This window comes from Podarcis bocagei (genome assembly GCF_964188305.1).
Source record: "Podarcis bocagei genome assembly, chromosome: 7".
In the NCBI taxonomy this organism is placed as follows: Eukaryota; Metazoa; Chordata; class Lepidosauria; order Squamata; family Lacertidae; genus Podarcis; species Podarcis bocagei.
Window position 1 is genome coordinate 4,847,446 of NC_138132.1, and position 18,008 is coordinate 4,865,453.

Here is an 18,008-nt window from a genome sequence, read left to right on the forward strand (position 1 = left end):
GGAAGATGGAAAACTGGCTTCAAAGTAAACTTATGCTCAGGGCTATTCTTTATCGCCTGCCTTACACTTCTAAGGGCTCATCCAAACTTCCCCTTGCTGCATCCTGGGCATAAAAATGTGCTTGGACATTGACTGGGAAAGCACGGACCTGTGTGGAGAAAGCACTGGGCAACAGGTTAAGTGTGGATGAGTCCAAGGTTTATCAAAATGAGGCTTATGTGAACCATTGACAAGATCCTCTGCTATATCTGTAGAACTGACCACTCCCCAATAGCCAAAGAACTCCACTTCAATTGAGGTTCAGAAAGGAACCGGCTCACTTTGGACCAGATAGCCTCATCACCAAATTTCACAGTCTCTGCCTTTTCTGGTTTCACCCTTTTCAAATCTCCTGCTCAGGCCTAACCTAAATTAATTTCTTATTGGCAAAAGCCAGCAGTATCGAATGAGGATACTGACAGGATTTGCTAGTAAAGATTGGACTATTTTATGACTTTTGGAACAGCTGTCACTTTCCCCACCCAGAGCCAGGGTTTGGTATTGGAATGTGCTCTCTATTGGTCCCAGCCACAGATATTTTTGAGACAGCCCCTTCTTCCCTTTTTGGAAGAGCTGTGGCTCAGGGATAGTGCAAAAGGTCCCACGTTCTATACTTGGCATCACCTCCAGATAGGGCTGTTAATTTCCCCTTCCTGAAATCCTGGGAGAACCGCTGCCAATTCGTGTCAAGAGAATACTGAGCCAGTCTGGCTCAGAATAAGGCCTCCTGTGTTCCTTTCCCCAGTTTCGATGTTACTGAACCAAATCTAAGCGGCTTCTGTCCTCACATCCCACCCTCAGCCTCCTGGCAAGTTGTGCACAACAGTTCCCTGGTCCTTGCCAGATACCTTCAGCCTTTGCACACATGGATTTTGTTGCTCTCACATGGCTGAAGCCCATGACAATTTGGGCAGCACGTATTGTCCAAGCCGCAGAATGTTTTTCTTACGCAACATGCTTAAGCGGCTCCTTTTTCAAGGACATAATGAAGAACTGGTTTGGACCAACCCTTTGAGAGGTTTAGCATTACCCGTTGTGCTCAGGGTGGATTCCCCAAAGGCTAATCCTGCCTTTTCACAGCCTTTTGTCCTTTATAGATTCTCTCTCTTTCTTTCCTTTGCTTGCTCCTTCTGGCTTCTCAGGGAACTGTCACGGTACGATTAGGCACAATGAGTTTGGCAAACACTGGGAGCCTGATTGTGTAACTCGCACTGGGCTGCCACCATTACTCTGCAGCTGAAAATAGAAAGCATAAACAATGGTTAGAACCAAAGGCCTAGACCATCAACAGTACAATTGGGTGTTTTTTTATATTAAAAAACACATGGATATTATGTTTAAAGGTAAAGGGACCCCTGACCATTAGGTCCTGTCATGGATGACTCTGGGGTTGCGGCGCTCATCTCGCTTTATTGGCCAAGGAAGCTGGCATACAGCTTCCGGGTCATGTGGCCAGCATGACTAAGCCGCTTCTGGCGAACCAGAGCAGCGCACAGAAACGCCGTTTACCTTCCTGCTGGAGCGGTACCTATTTATCTACTTGCACTTTGACATGCTTTCAAACTGCTAGGTTGGCAGGAGCAGGGACCGAGCAACGGGAGCTCACTCTGTCATGGGGATTCGAACCACCGACCTTCTGACTGGCAAGTCCTAGGCTCTGTGGTTTAACCCACAGTGCCACCCACGTCCCTTTTATGTTTGGGGGGGGCACACCTTTGGGTCTTTCTGGCAGGTCATAATTATTAAGGAACTTGCACACTGGACAGAGAGCTATGATGTGGGGCACTTACATCGTTCAGATATGCTGAGCCAAAATGGGTGGGGGTGGGGGATTTGCTGCAGTGGTAGGAGAGGGAGTGAAGTACCAAGACAGATACAGAATACCTCTGTTAAGGGGGGGGGAATTCCGGGGTGAGAGAGCCTACTCAACAGCCTAGCTCGTCGGGGTGCAAGTCCCCCGCGGGTCCATGCGGTCAGTAAAAGAAGGAAGTTCCAGCCAAGTAATTTGGAGCAAAACAGCAGTCAGTAGACCACGATCTTTATCGTTGCGCGACAGATCCCCACAGGAGTAAGAACCCCGAGCTTGGGGTGACACCCTCTTTCGAAACTTCCCTCTTTCCCCCAGAATACGCTTCAAGCAGCTGCATTGATACATCATCACTACATCACTAGCATGTCACAAATGGGGAGGGTTATACAAGGGTTACACAATTTCAACATTAGGTCACTAGATCAGACAACACCATCACCGAAAGAACAATAAAGCTCTTGACATCTCCTTGCCCTCAGACCTGGTCTGGAGATGGGCTTTCAGAACACCTGCCTTGCTCAACTGCCTCTGCGGATGTCCAGTGTTGCCCCCTTGGTCATTCCCTGGGTGGGGGGCCGTGTATGTGGTCTCACGCTTGGGGAATTATGGCAGGATGCCCCATGTAACTTCCTGCTTTTTGGTCCGTGGAGGGATGTGGAGCCCAAATTCACCTTTCTTTAAGGGTTAAAATGGCGCTGGAATGAGGAGAGTCGGTTAAAGTATGGATTTTCTATGAATTCATAAAGCTAGGTACAGTGGTACCTCGGGTTACATATGCTCCAGGTTACATACGCTTCAGGTTACAGACTCCACTAACCCAGAAATAGTACCTGGGGTTAAGAACTTTGCGTCAGGATGAGAATAGAAATCGTGCTCCGGTGGCGCGGCAGCAGCGGGAGGCCCCATTAGCTAAAGTGGTGCTTCAGGTTAAAAACAGTTTCAGGTTAAGAACAGACCTCCGGAACGAATTAAGTACCTAACCCAAGGTACCACTGTATCTTCCCTGAACTGTCAAGTCAAAAGGATACATTCAGGCATAATATTTGTAACACTGTAACAACTTTAAAGATGTGCCCCCCCCCCCGTCATTTCCGTAACACTCACTAAAGCCTGTCAAAAGTGTGTTGTGTTGGGGGGAATGACCGCAGGTTGTCTACATTGCGCCGCCTCTCAGAGTCATCTCAGGTCTTCTCGTGCCTTGATAAATATTAGTCAGCTGGGGCCATACATGCTTGAGGTATGGAGGATCAGTTCTCGCTGCCTCGCCTCTGTTCACAAGGGTTTGAGTGATTGGTGGGTAAACAAAGGCACTCAAAGTGCAAAGTCAGGCTCCCAAAGGGAGAGTTATTTCTTTGCAGGGGATTGCATAATGCCAGCTGCAACCCAATCTCTCTTTACATAACTGCTGATGCAAAGCTCAGCCCCCACCTCCTCGCCTGCTTCTGTTGATCCATTTGCTCGCAGAGTACTTCCCAATCTCTCATTGATTTCAGTGTTTGTAAAATGCTTTTCTGTTTGCTAAGGTTTTAAATGAAGCAATCGTCCTGCATTCTTGACCCAGGACAGTTGGCTGAAAGGCCAGGGCCATTGAGTTGAGAATTGACAACACCCATGATCAATTCTGAGGTAGCCATGAGAACCTTTTCCCAGCTGATACTAAAGCATGGAAGTGCCTCGTCGTTCCTTTTTTTAAATGATTTTTATTAAAGATTTCAATTTTACATCTGGAAATAAACATTTTACAAACTTTAAGATATCCACTGACTTCCCTTCTTCTCCTTCCGTGGTTCGTTTTGCATATCTTCTGTTCCTGCACATTTTAACTTAACCATTCAGATCATTTCCACTTTTACAACAATCAATTATTATTTATGCTGTTGAATTTATCTTAACGCTGCCAGTGTTTTCAGCTGCATATAGTTGTTCCCCACATATTCAATGAATATTTCCCACTCTTCTTTAAATATACGTTCTTCTTGCTCTCTTATTCTATATGTTAAACCTGCGAGTTCTGCAAATTCTAACATCTTAAGTTGCCAATCTTGTTTACGAGGGACCTCGCTCACTTTCCATTTTGGGGCTAACAAAACATGGGCCGCTGTTGCTGCCTACATAAACAGGCTTTTCTGACACCTAGGGATTTCTGTCTAGATTATTCCCAATAGAAAGGACCTTGATCTTTTCGGGAAAGCAATTTTAAACATTTCCCCCCAACTCATTACAAATCACTTCCCAAGGAAGTGCCTTGTCGTTCTTTGGGCAGCTGAAGCCCTCGCATCACATGAATTTTTGAATGGGTCTCATTTTCCAAGTGGTGCCTTGTTGAAATTGTCCTGGATGAGACAAGACTCCCAAGCAAAGTCAGACCACCCAGCCCAAAACAGTTTACTCCACCCAGAGTTTGTTTCTGCACCCTATGGGATGAGGTGGAGAATCTTCAGGCAGGGCCTTCGCAGTGGCCTCTAAAGCATGCAGAGGTGGGAAGGATAGATGATGATGATGATGATGATGATGATGATGATGATTTATACCCCGCCCTCCCCAGCCAAGGCCGGGCTCAGAGCGGCTTACAAGCAATAATAAAAACAAGTTGAATGATTACAACTTAAAAACAAAATTAAAATACAACATTAAAATATTGAAACATTAAAATGCAGCCCCATCACAGGAGGAGAAAGGAAAAAGGAAAAAGAAAGAGAGGGAGGGAATCAAATTGGCTCCAAGCCAAAGGCCAGGCGGAACAACTCTGTCTTACACGTAGAAAGAAATCAGATCCTGCAGGGCCCTGGTCTCATGAGACAGAGCGTTCCACCAGGCCGGGGCCAGTGTTGAAAAGGCCCTGGCTCTGGTTGAAGCCAATCTAACTTCCTTAGGGCCCGGGACCACTAGGGTGTTGCTATTTATGGACCTTGAGGCTCTCTGTGGGGCATACCGGGAGAGGCGGTCCCGTAGGTACGAGGGTCCTAAGCCGTGAAGGGCTTTAAAGGTCAAAACCAGCACCTTAAATCTGACCCTGTACTCCACCGGGAGCCAGTGCAGCTGGAAAAGCACAGGGTGAATATGCTCCCATGGCAGAGACCCCGTGAGGAGCCTCCCTGCAGCATTCTGCATCGATAGAGAATAAACCCCTGTTGTGTCTATGATGTTTCTGGTTTTTCTGTGCACAAGGGGAAAGGCAGCGCTGTCAGTCACCGCTGGTGGCTTTGGCAAATGCTCAACTTGTCACCCTCTGGAGCCGGCCCCAGTTTACCAGCTGGAACATAGCAAACTGTCTTCCACTGAGTCAGAACACTGGTCCACCCAGTTTGTCATAGTCTGCACTGACTGGCAATGGCTCTCCAGAGTTTGAGACAGAGAGTCTCTTACAGCTCCATCTGGATATGCCAGGGATTGGACCTGGTCCTGAGACCTTCTGCATGCAAGGCAGCTCACAGAAGGGACCCCAAGGGTCATCTAGCCAAACCCTACGCAATGCAGGAATCACAGCTGAAACCTTCTTTCCCAGCCTGGTATGAGATGCTGTCAGAGATTGAACCCAGCAGCTTCTGCATGTGGGGCAGGTGACCTGCCACTGAGCTATGGCCCTGCCTGGGCAGGCAATAGTTCTCCCCATGATCTCAAACATCTTTCAGAATAGAACGTTTAACTGGAGGCTGCTTCTGGGACCTAGCAATGGGCCCCCTAACCCAGTATATAAGCAGAGGCTGTAGATCATAGGAGTTAACTCCTAGGAGCCCAGGTCCCTTTGGCCCCCAATAAAATGTTTGAGCCCTCCCCCAAAAAAACGTTGATGGGCATTTCCATTCAAATGGGGTGAATGGATCTGTGATCAATTATGTGGGGCGGGACTTACCTCGGCCCCCCAATATTTTATTCAAGTTGGCAGTCCTGCTGTAGATAATAATAATAATAATAATAATAATAATAATAATAATAATAATAATTAATAAGCATATACAGATCTCCTGGTGACAGCAGTCACAAAATTAAAAGACACCTGCTTCTTGGGAGAAAAGCAATGAGAAACCTAGACAGCATCTTTAAAAGCAGAGACATCACCTTGCCAGCAAAGGTCCATATAGTTAAAGCTATGGTTTTCCCAGTAGTGATGTATGGAAGTGAGAGCTGGACCATAAAGAAGGCTGATCACCAAAGAATTTATGCTTTTGAATTCTGGTGCTGGAGGAGACTCTTGAGAGTCCCATGGACTGCAAGAAGATCAAACCTCTCCATTCTGAAGGAAATCAGCCCTGAGTGCTCACTGGAAGGACAGATCCTGAAGCTGAGGCTCTAAGACTTTGGCCACCTCATGAGAAGAGAAGACTCCCTGGAAAAGACCCTGATGTTGGGAAAGATGGAGGGCACAAGGAGAAGGGGATGACAGAGGACGAGATGGTTGGACAGTGTTCTTGAAGTTACCAGCATGAGGTTGACCAAACTGCGGGAGGCAGTGGAAGACAGGAGTGCCTGCCGTGCTCTAGTCCAGAGGATCACGAAGAGTCGGACGCGACTAAACGACTAAACAACAACAACAACAACAGATCTCCTGGATGCTCAAAGGAACTTTCCTGATAAATATTGACAGCAAGGCTGTGTCATTGATTTCTGCAGACTTTGAACTGTGATCCTAAATCTGCCTGCTTCTGTAAGATACAGTAGAAAGGTGGGAAGCTATGCAGTGTTTTTTTTAAAAAAAATGCCTTCTTCGGTTTAGCCAAGAAATCTTCCACGTGCCCCAAATGCTCACTTTGAACTCAGAGAGGAATCCGTCCATCCTCTACCTTCCCCACACAATGAATGCTATATTGAAACCCAATCTTGTTTTCCTGCTCTGCAAGGAAGTCCAGGGGGCCAGGCTAGCTGGTTTCACTTACAGGGCACGGGCATATAATGGGTGTGCAGAGCTTGGCCTTCAGCTGAATTCTCAGCCACTTGGCCATGGAGCTTGGAGGGGCACTGAGCATCTTCCTGGCCATCTGTGTCTCCTGCTTGCTCCTCATCTCAGCATGGAAGAGGATGCACAAGGAAGGCAAGTTGCCCCCTGGGCCAACGCCTTTGCCTTTCATCGGCAACTTGCTGCAAATCAAAACCAGCGAGCCCTTTAAGTCCTTTTTGGCGGTGAGTTGTGCTCTCTTTGCCACCAGAAGCTTGGGAGGAAATGAGGGGAGAATGTATGGCTGGGCTGGGGCTGTATGCTTAGTTTTCAAGAATTCTCGTGTTTCGAACTGCCGAAGTGGAGTCAGGGAACAGTTATGAGTGCATGTTCCACCTTCCGCAAGGTAGCTCTTATGACTCCAGCCAGGTGAGACCAGTGGTCTGCTCACCACTGCATCTGTGACCAGTGGCGTAGCGTGGGTTGTCAGCACCCGGGGCAAGGCAAGTAATTTGCGCCCCCTAACCTGTGGATTTGCGCCCCCTAACCCGTGGATTTGCGCCCCCTAACCCCCAGATGTTGCGCCCGGTGCGGCCGGCCCCCCCTGCACCCCCCACGCTACGCCACTGTCTGTGACTGAGCACAACTCTCTGGAAAGACCCCAGAGGGGCCTGTAGGCAACATCACCCCCACCTTTGGCTCCACAAAGGCTACTCAGAGATATGTTGCCTTTGAAAATGAAAACTCTATATCACCTTTTATGAGCAAATACCCACTGACCAAATACCATAGCTGTCAACTTTTCCCTTTTCTTGCGAGGAATCCTATTCGGAATAAGGGAATTTTCCTTAAAGAAGGGGAAACGTTGAAAGCTATGCCAAATACGCACCCTGCATGAATTTATTTTATTTCTACTTACAGCCACCCAAGTGTCTACCACCATAAGGGTCTACCACCATCACCACTTAACTCTATGTTGTGTGAAGTAGGACTTTTTCTGTGTTCTGAATCTCTTACTAATGAATCTCTTTGAATGACAGCATGTTATAGAATTAATTGCAAGGTGTGTGTATGTCTATCCACTTTTCCCATGCAATATATATGCGAACCTGATGCGCTCCAGATGTTTCGGACTACAACTCCCATCAGCCCCAACCAGCATGGTTATGGTTGCTAGGGCTGATGGGAATTGTAGTCCAAAACACGTGGAGGGCAGCAGTTTGGCCCAGACGGATTGAAGGCTTCTACAACCTTCTTTCATGCCTCCTGCTTTGCCTGTTTCCCCATTGTCTTCTTAACTATGGTTTCTTCCGCAGCTGCAGCAAAAATATGGTCCCGTGTTCACGGTGTACCTTGGGCCGCGGAGAGTTGTGGTCCTGTGTGGACATGAGGCAGTGAAGGAAGCTCTGGTGGACCAAGCTGAGGAGTTCAGTGGCCGAGGGGAGCTGGCTTCTATTGACCGGAACTTCAATGGCTTTGGTGAGTCGAGTAGATCTGGTGGGTTCTGCCAAAACAGCATGGAGAAACTCTTATGATTGGTAAAGGAGAGTCTGTTTTGCAGGTAGGAACAGAGCAGAAATTCATATTTAAAGGTGAACTGGTTGAATCTGACCTTTTTGAAACAATACAGAAACCAAAACACGGCCATCCTTCAGAATTTGCAGCTCTCCCAATTTTGTAGGGCAATTCTCCAAACAAGTAACGCGTACCAAAATGTGTCCGCTAGGGTAGTGTCCATAAAAATGCATATGTAAGATTCAAAGATCCTTTATATTAGGGGGAATTGGTTGCAAAAAAAAATGTATATACTAGGCGAATATCACACTTTCAGGTTGATTAATATTCATGAAGGCTTTAAAAAGAAGAATTTCAAACTGGCATGGGAATGTGGAGGACCAAACTTCAGTTTGCGAAAATATGAAAGTGGAAGAAACTGAGATCTACAGATTTTCCCATCTCTAGTTGGGGATAGCCTTTCTCAACTAGAGAAAGCTGTTTTGAACTACAGTCAGTGAGGTCTGCTGTAAGGTGAGGGAGCTTATTGGAGGCAGGCACAGATGGGTTATCGCCGATGTAAATTACCACCAGAATTTCTTAAATTTCCTGCCAGACAGAACTTCTCCTGGGCTTGTGAGTGGAGCAGCTGAGTTGTAATATGTGCCTGCCCTGTTCAGGCCTAAATGTGGAGGGCAGGAGATAAGATTTTGTATCAACCACGGCTGCCCTAATGAAAGTCACTGCCTTCATTTTCAGGAGTTGCTTTGGCCAATGGGGAACGGTGGAGGCAGCTGCGTCGCTTTTCCCTCACCACCCTGAGGAATTTTGGGATGGGGAAGAGGTCCATCGAGGAGCGGATCCAGGAGGAGGCCCAGTACTTGCTGGAGGAGTTTAGGAAAACTAAAGGTTAGTGTTGGCCTCGCCCAACTCCTTCCACAGTGGAGGCTTGTGGAGAGGGAAATGGGGAAAGGGTGCCATCACCAATGACCCTTGGTTTTTTGCTTTTCAGGACTGCCCTTTGATCCCACCTTCTTCCTAAGCCGCACAGTCTCCAATGTCATCAGCTCCGTTGTCTTTGGCAGTCGCTTTGAATATGACGACAAGGTTTTTCTCTCCTTGTTGCGCATGATCAACGAGAGCTTCATTGAGATGAGCACTCCTTGGGCACAGGTAATGGAAAGATCTGGAAGGGAGTCCATCTGCCCTTTTTCTGCAAGGGGAAAGCATTCCAAAAATGGAACCTCAGCTTTTCAAGATGACAATGGGAAGAGGCAACAGACCCCTTCTCTGGGAGTCTCTGATCTGTATTTATTTTTTTAATTTGATTTTACAACTCCATTCCCAGTCATGAACACATAAGGTAAAAATAGCACAAGATTCTTCTGAAACTCAGAACTTCCCTTCTTCCTTCCGTGGGTTCTTCAAGTAAATTTCCCCCCTCCTGCATATAATAAGTCCATTATATGGACGTGGGTGGCGCTGTGGGTTAAATCACAGAGCCTAGGACTTGCCGATTGGAAGGTCGGTGGTTCGAATTCCCGCGACGGGGTGAGCTCCCGTTGCTTGGTCCCTGCTCCTGCCCACCTAGCAGTTCGAAAGCACGTCAAAGTGCAAGTAGATAAATAGGTACCGCTCTGGCGGGAAGGTAAATGGTGTTTCCGTGTGCTGCTCTGGTTCGCCAGAAGCGGCTTAGTCATGCTGGCCACATGAGCCGGAAGCTGTACGCCGGCTCCCTCGGCCAATAAAGCGAGATGAGCGCCACAACCCCAGAGTCGGCCACGACTGGAACTAATGGTCAGGGGTCCCTTTACCTTTACCTAATAAGTCCATTTAGTTGGCTATCCTCCATTGTATCCAAAGTCATTGCAAGTTATTTAAAACCTGCCTGAGAGTTCAAGCATCTCCAGTGGTCTTTCAAATATAATGCAGATTTGTCCCATTCTTTACTGAAGCTTTGATCCTCCTGATTTCTGATCTTCCTAGTTAATCTTGCCATCTGTGCATAATCCAGTAGTTTCTGCCAGTCCTCCTCAGTGGGAATCTTACCGTCTTTCCATCTCTGGGCAAGAGTCTCTGCTCTTTATTCCTCTCAATTTTTCAAACTCTGTTCTTTGGGTGCATGATCTCAGAATACAGCAACAACAGCTGCTTTCCCCTTCCAGCTCTATGACATGTATTCCTGCGTCATGCAATACTTGCCCGGGAGACACAACCGCATCTACTACCTAATCGAGGAGCTCAAGGATTTCATTGCAGACAGAATCAAAAAGAACCAAGCGACACTTGACTCCAACAACCCACGGGATTTCATTGACTGCTTCCTTATCCAGATGGAGAAGGTACCAGAATGGATCCCCTCTTCAGCGGCAGCCGTGGGAGAAGGGAAGAGAACCAAACTGGACCGTATTATCTGAAATTGGGAGGGAAGCCCCCACCCCTTGCCAGCATAGGGGCAGCAATACTTGGAATCCTGGTTTCGTGTGCAGCTCTCCTCACTCAGAAACATGCGCTGAAAGGCAACCAAAGTGCTTGGGGGTGGCTTGGTGCATTTTTCCCTGTGAGGAAAGGCTACAACATCAGGTTTTCCGGTTGGGGGGAAAAGACAGCTCAGAGGAGACATAGCAGAAATTTGTCCAATTATGCATGGTGTATGCCAAGGGTCACGGGTGGCGCTGTGGGTTAAACCACAGAGTCTAGGACTTGCCGATCAGAAGGTCGGCGGTTCGAATCCCCATGATGGGATGAGCTCCCGTTGCTCGGTCCCTGCTCCTGCCAACCTAGCAGTTCGAAAGCACATCAAAGTGCAAGTAGATAAATAGGTACCGCTCCGGTGGGAAGGTAAACGGCGGTTCCGTGCGCTGCTTTGGTTCACCAGAAGCGGCTTAGTCATGCTGGCCACATGACCCGGAAGCTGTACTCCGGCTCCCTTGGCCAGTAAAGCGAGATGAGCGCCACAACCCCAGAGTCGGTCACGACTGAACCAAATGGTCAGGGGTCCCTTTACCCTTTACCTTTATGCCAAGGGTGGGAGAACCTTTTTCTGCCCTAGGGCCATTTTCCCACGGCAGGAGTGCATGGAGCCAGAGGAAAAAGTGGGCTGAGCAATGAATTTGAATGTGACCTTTGCATGACGGTATCTGTAACACCCACACCCCTCCCTATCTGTCCAGACAATCAAGAGGCGTTAGCAGAGTCAGTGCCGGATTTACACATAAGCTAAACAAGCTATAGCTTAGCGCCCCACTCTCTTGGTGGCCCCAAAAAATTAAAAGAAAAAAACTGGATGTACATTTCCAAAATATAAGATAAAAAATTAAACCCACATACGGTTAGAGCTTAATAATTATTTCACCATTAATATACTTCTTAATTGTATTTCACTATTAATATAATTAATTGTATTTCACTATTAATATACTTCTTAATTGTATTTCAGTTCAACAATGACTTTGATAAAATACATACAGTGGTACCTCGGGTTACAGACGCTTCAGGTGACATATGCTTCAGGTTACAGACTCCGCTAACCCAGAAATAGTACCTCGGGTAAAGAACTTTGCTTCAGGATGAGATCAGAAATAGCTAAAGTGGTGCTTCAGGTTAAGAACAGTTTCAGGTTAAGAACGGACCTCCAGAACGAATTAAGTACGTAACCCGAGGTACCACTGTATTTTGTATTGTGCAAATGGCTTTAGAGACCTATTAGGTCCATAAATTACCATATAGTGTATATTCAACACAAAAAACAAAACGGCAACAATTTGTTGTTGACAAGCTGGATATATAAAGGGCCCCATTACCTTCATCAAACCTCAATCCATCCCTGAGCAGAGTCAAAGCACCTTTGAACCATAAAACCATTCTTCCCACCAGTGGCCATGCTTGCGTGCACGGTGCACATTCACACACACACACATACGCTAATTTCTTTGTTCCTTCAAAGGAAAAAGGGAACCCTTCCAGTGAATTCAACCTGAAGAATTTGGTCCTCACCACACTCAACCTGTTCTTTGCTGGGACAGAGACGGTCAGCTCCACCCTGAGATACGGATTCCTCTTCTTGATGAAACACCCGGAAGTGGAAGGTATGGAGGGTGACATCTGGGACTGGCAGATGTCAAGCAAGTGCTGATGTAGTGGTGTGGTGTAGTGGTTAAGAGCGGTAGTCTCGTAATCTGGTGAACTGGGTTCGATTCCCTGCTCCTCCACATGCAGCTGCTGGGTGACCTTGGGCCAGTCACACTTCTGTGAAGTCTCTCAGCCCCACTCACCTCACAGAGTGTTTGTTGTAGGGGAGGAAGGGAAAGGAGCATGTTAGCCGCTTAGAGACTCCTTTGGGTAGTGATAAAGCGGGATATCAAATCCAAACTCTTCTTCTTCTTCCTTCATCTGCCTGGGGCTCTTCAGGTATTTTGGGCTACCAACGCCCATCAGACACGGGTGGCGCTGTGGGTTAAACCACAGAGCCTAGGACTTGCCAATCAGAAGGTCAGAGGTTTGAATCCTCGCGATGGGATGAGCTCCTGTTGCTCGGTCCCAGCTCCTGCCAACCTAGCAGTTTTAAAGCACGTCAAAGTGCAAATAGATAAATAGGTACCGCTGTGGCAGGAAGGTAAATGGCATTTCCGTGCGCAGCTCTGGTTTCAGTGTTCCATTGCACCAGAAGCGGCTTAGTCCTGCTGTTCACGTGACCTGGAAAAACTGTCTGCAGACAAAGGCCAGCTCCCTCGGCCAGTAAAGCGAGATGAGCGCTGCAACCCCAGAGTCGTCTGTGACTGGACTGAACTGTCAGGGGTCCTTTACCTTTACCTTTTTTCATCTGCCTGGGGCTCTTCAGGTATTTTGGGCTACAACGCCCATCAGACCCAGTCGGCACAGCAATTGTAGTCTGAAATATATAGAGGCACCAAGTTGGTAAAGGCTGGTTTAGGGTTAAATCGTTACCTGAAAGTATAGCAATCCAGGTCTGACCCATTAAGCTTAGATAGCAGTTTGTAGCCATTGTCATTTACCATTGATAAGACGATTAATTATGGCACCTAACATACATCAGCAGCTGTATCAAAATCAGAACCACCAGGAGACTAGAGGCACCCAACTAGTAAAAGGTAAAGGTAAAGGGACCCCTGACCATTAGGTCCAGTCGTGGCCGACTGGGGTTGCGGCGCTCATCTCGCTTTATTAGCCAAGGGAGTCTGCGTACAGCTTCTGGGTCATGTGGCCAGCGTGACTAAGCCGCTTCTGGCCAACCAGAGCAGTGCACGGAAACGGCGTTTATCTTCCCGCCAGAGCGGTACCTATTTATCTACTTGCACTTTGATGTGCTTTTGAACTGCTAGGTTGGCAGGAGCAGGGACCAAGCAACGGGAGCTCACTCCGTCGCGGGGATTCGAACTGCCGAATCCTAGGCTCCTAAGTCCTAGGCTCTGTGGTTTAACCCACAGCGCCACCTGCGTCAGTGCTAAAAGCATCATGAGGATGGCTGACAGGTGTGTGTGTGTGTGTGTGTGAGAGAGAGAGAGAGAGAGAGAGAGAGAGAGAGAGAGAGAGAGAGAGAGAGAGACTGCAGCACATGGGAAGGAAAGATTTAAGTCTTCCTTCAGTTCCTATGTGTTATATACTGAGTTGAATAGGATCCAAATTGCAGCAGTCTGATTGGTCCTAGAACAATAGGATTCAGAATGCAGCAGTCTGATTGGTCCAAGAACAATGCAGCAGTATGATTGGTTGGCAGGAACCACCCAATCATGCTCCAGATATAAGTGAATCCACAACCTAATTGGCTTACAGTAGAATTCCAGAATTAACCAATCATGTGCAGCCCATTGTGTAAATAATGTATATAAAGCAGATACTTTGAGGGGACTTTCATTCATTCCTCCTCACCACTATGAGCTGAATAAAGAGCATGAAATCACTTTGCGACTCTGAGTATATTTCACTATGAAAAGTGCTGCCTCACTCTGCTTTTCATTCTGGAAGGCAAGCTTCAGCTGCTGTCAATGGGGACTTTCCCCCAGAGTTTAATAGCAAGGGGGCGGCTTTCATCTGGATCACAGTGAAGTAGGGAACAGCTAATCCCGTGGCCCCTTGGGCAGCCCCCACCTGCCTGCCTTCTCCCACACGTCCAGTCCAAGGGGTAGAATCTACCTGCCAGCTTTCTCTTCCTCCCCAGCCTCAATTTTCTTCATTGCAGAGCTCAGCAGGGAGGATGAAAAATGGGGGCAAGGCTGGGTTAGTTGGCTCTGCCTGTCATTGACTCTGGCACCACCTGCTGTTGGGCTGTCTGTCTTCCACTGGCCAAACCTGCTCTCTCTCTCTCTCTCTCTCTCTGTTGTGGTCCCAATGAAAGCTGGCCTACTCTGAAAAAATAAAAGAAAAGAAAAAGCAAGATGGGCTTCCCAATTATGTGTTTAACATTAGGTCTAAGTAAGCCCTAAGAAAGAGAAGAGGAGAAGAATTGGAGGGCAAAACAAAAATACCTCAGTGTGAGATGGAGAAGAGGCCAGGTGCATATTGTAGTGAAAGAGCTCCCCTTCTATCCTTACAGACCTTCAGGGTGGAAGTGCTCACATTCCTTCCTTTCCCTACAGAGATTTATTGATCCCCACATTAAAGTTCAACTGGAGACAACTTCATTCCTGCCCCCTTCACATGGTTAGTTGAGGAGTGATTCAGTTACGGCTGCTCACCTCAGTTTTGACCCATAATGAGGAGAAGAGAAAACGTTATTGTCGTTTAGTCGTGTCCGACTCTTCGTGACCCCCTGGACCAGAGCATGCCAGGCACTCCTGTCTTCCACTGCCTCCCGCAGTTTGGTCAAACTCATGCTGGTAGCTTTGAGAACACTGTCCCACCATTTCGTCCTCTGCCATCCCCTTCTCCTTGTGCCCTCCATCTTTCCCAACATCTGGGTCTTCTCCAGGGAGTCTTCTCTTCTCATGAGGTGGCCAAAGTCTTGGAGCCTCAGCTTCAGGATCTGTCCTTCCAGGGAGCACTCAGGGCTGATTTCCTTCAGAATGGATAGGTTTGGTCTTCTTGCAGTCCATGGGACTCTCAAGAGTCTCCTCCAGCACCAGAATTCAAAAGCATCCATTCTTTGGCGATCAGCCTTCTTTGTGGTACAGCTCTCACTTCCATACATCACTACTGGGAAAATCATAGCTTTAACTATACGGACCTTTGTCAGCAAGGTGATGTCTCTGCTTTTTAAGATGCTGTCTAGATTTGTCATTGCTTTTCTCCCAAGAAGCAGGCGTCTTTTAATTTCGTGACTTCTGTGGACAAAGAGAAAAAGTAGCCACTGCATATGAGTGAGGGGATATGGAAGTGGCCATCTCTGAAAGGCTTCCCTCTAGCTAACTCTTCTGCTCAGGAGGACTGAAGCAATTACTCCCTACTTCGGAGCCATCTGTACTCTCTGCCGCAATGTCCCAGGGAGACAGCAGTAAGTTACGACTGCTGGATTTTCCAGGCATCGTTTTATACCAGCTTCTTCCAGGCCCATAGGGACTGAACAATGATGAGGAACTGTCAGGCATTAAACAAGGTTGAATGCACCAAGTCCACTTGTTTCCAGTTTAAGGTTTGATGGCTCTACATGATAGACAGCTTCCAATTCTAAGCTCCGGAAGGCACCTAATCCCAGGGCTGTTCCACTCGCATCCATAATGCATTTCTTTCTCTCACTTATGTTCTCAGAAGGCCATGTTTTCACTTCCCCGGTTGCTCTCCTAGAAGGTGTTTCTTGATGTCTCCACAGAGAAGGTCCACCAGGAAATTGACCACATCATTGGCCTCAACCGCATCCCTGCCAGCGAGGACAGGATGAACATGCCCTACACAGACGCCGTCATCCATGAGATCCAGAGACTGACGGACATTGTCCCCATGGGAGTTCCACACACTGTGATGCGAGACACTCAGTTCCGGGGGTACCACCTCCCCAAGGTGAGACAAGAGTTAAGTTAAAAAGGAACAAGCCTATGGGAAAAGGGGGGTATAATGTGTATGGGTTGATCGTGCGTAAGTTGCCGCCTCTCCAGGCCTTGTTGCCTTGCTAAACCTTTCAGTCTGGGCAGCCCTTCACTTCGTGGCTGCCTCAGTCACTAGCAGAATCCGTCAGTGGGCGTTTCTTAAATCTTTTCCAACATAAAAGTTGTTTGACACCCAGTCTCCTCCTACTCTCTCTGCGCGGAAGTCTTCTGCGCAGGGTGGGCGTGGGTAGCGGAGGACCCGTGCTCTCCCCGCTGGTGTCTGGTGAAGAGTCCTGGAGCCCTCTCGCCGATTCCCCCATCAGCCCCTCTATATCCCTGGTGTTGCGCTGATTTGCTTCCCCATCTGCGGAGCTGCCTCTCTCCCTGCTGGGCCCTTCTCCAGCATCATTTGAGAGCCTTCCCTCCGCCTCTAGCTCCAATGTCAGTTCCCTGACAGGGGGGGTGGAAGGGTGAGCCATATCTGTTTATGAGGCCCTCGCTGTCCCTGTCAGTTCCATTTCAATATGGACCTCTGTCTCATGTCTTTCCAGGGCACCGATGTCTTCCCCTTATTAGGCTCGGTCTTACGTGATCCCAAATATTTCAGCAACCCCCAGAAGTTCAACCCTGGGCACTTCCTGGATGAGAAAGGGCGCTTTAAGAAGAACGATGCTTTTGTGCCATTTTCTTCGGGTAGGTCTTTGTCCCTGTTTGCTTTTTACTGCTTACTGAAAGTGGCCTTTGGCTACTCAGCTCCCTTGTAGCTTAACCGAGCCTGCAGCTCTGTTGTGAAGATACAATGGGGTGATTCCTGTGTGTGCCACCCTGAAAACCTTGGAAGAAACGTGGGAAAGAAACGATGATGATGATTAAGAATAATAGCAGTGGTAGTGATAGCAATGGAGCTCATAGTACTGACACTGTACTATACACTCAGGTCCAGCTCCGAGGACCTTCTGGCCGTTCCCTCCCTGCGAGAAGCCAAGTTACAGGGAACCAGGCAGAGGGCCTTCTCGGTGGTGGCGCCCGCCCTGTGGAACGCCCTCCCACCAGATGTCAAAGAGAACAACAACTACCAGACTTTTAGAAGACATCTGAAGGCAGCCCTGTTTAGGGAAGCTTTTAATGTTTAACAGACTACTATATTTTAATATTTTGTTGGAAGCCTCCCAGAGTGGCTGGGGAAACCCAGCAAGTTGGGCGGGGTATGTACAAACAAACAAACAAACAAATAATAATTTTTTATATAATAGTACTGGCAGAGAATAATGTGTGAGAGAAATATAAAGGGAAGGTGGCTTTCCAAGACCTCTGTAGCATCTGCAGCCAGAGTGGAGCCCCTCTTGCCCAAGCAAATTTTTTTTATATATACATATTTATTAAAGTTTTCACAATATTACATAATGAAAAATAAAAAATAAAATAAAAAACAATTAAAAATAATTCCATCTTTTCGTCACCTATCTTTCATTTACTTGTTTCCCGGACCTCCTCATACCTCCATTTTTTGTATTCCAGTTCAATTTATTAGTTCAGCAATTCCTTTCCTTGCCCAAGCAAATTATAACTTGTTCGGGTTCCTTTCTCTCTCTCTCTCCCCACAGGGAAGCGCGTCTGCCTGGGGGAAGCCATGGCCCGCATGGAGCTCTTCCTCTATTTCACCACCATCTTGCAAAGCTTCTCTCTGAAATCCCTTGTGCCTGCAAAGGACATTGACCTCTCCCCCAAACTGAGTGGCTTTGGGAACATCCCTCCAACATATGAGCTGTGTCTGGTGCCTCGCTGATCCCAGATTTGGCAAGCCATTGCCTGG

General features: G+C 47.6%; 1 protein-coding gene across 1 annotated transcript; it reads left to right on the forward strand.

The window, feature by feature from the left end:
• The first annotated feature begins 5,922 nt into the window (after positions 1–5,922).
• LOC308590425 (cytochrome P450 2G1-like) lies at positions 5,923–18,008 on the forward strand. Its single transcript, XM_081200466.1, has 9 exons — positions 5,923–6,967; positions 8,039–8,201; positions 8,976–9,125; positions 9,229–9,389; positions 10,382–10,558; positions 12,163–12,304; positions 15,982–16,169; positions 16,747–16,888; positions 17,800–18,008. Exons 1-9 carry the CDS (start codon positions 6,788–6,790, stop codon positions 17,979–17,981), a joined length of 1,485 nt encoding a protein of 494 aa, XP_081056592.1. The 5' UTR covers positions 5,923–6,787; the 3' UTR covers positions 17,982–18,008.

Bases quoted from the DNA above. Each gene is read 5' to 3' on its own strand.
- LOC308590425 (XM_081200466.1), top strand. From the start codon at position 6,788: ATGGAGCTTGGAGGGGCACTGAGCATCTTCCTGGCCATCTGTGTCTCC. The intron at 8,202-8,975 runs GTGAGTCGAGTA...CTTCATTTTCAG, and splicing joins CCGGAACTTCAATGGCTTTG to GAGTTGCTTTGGCCAATGGG. The intron at 16,889-17,799 runs GTAGGTCTTTGT...CTCTCCCCACAG, and splicing joins TTTTGTGCCATTTTCTTCGG to GGAAGCGCGTCTGCCTGGGG.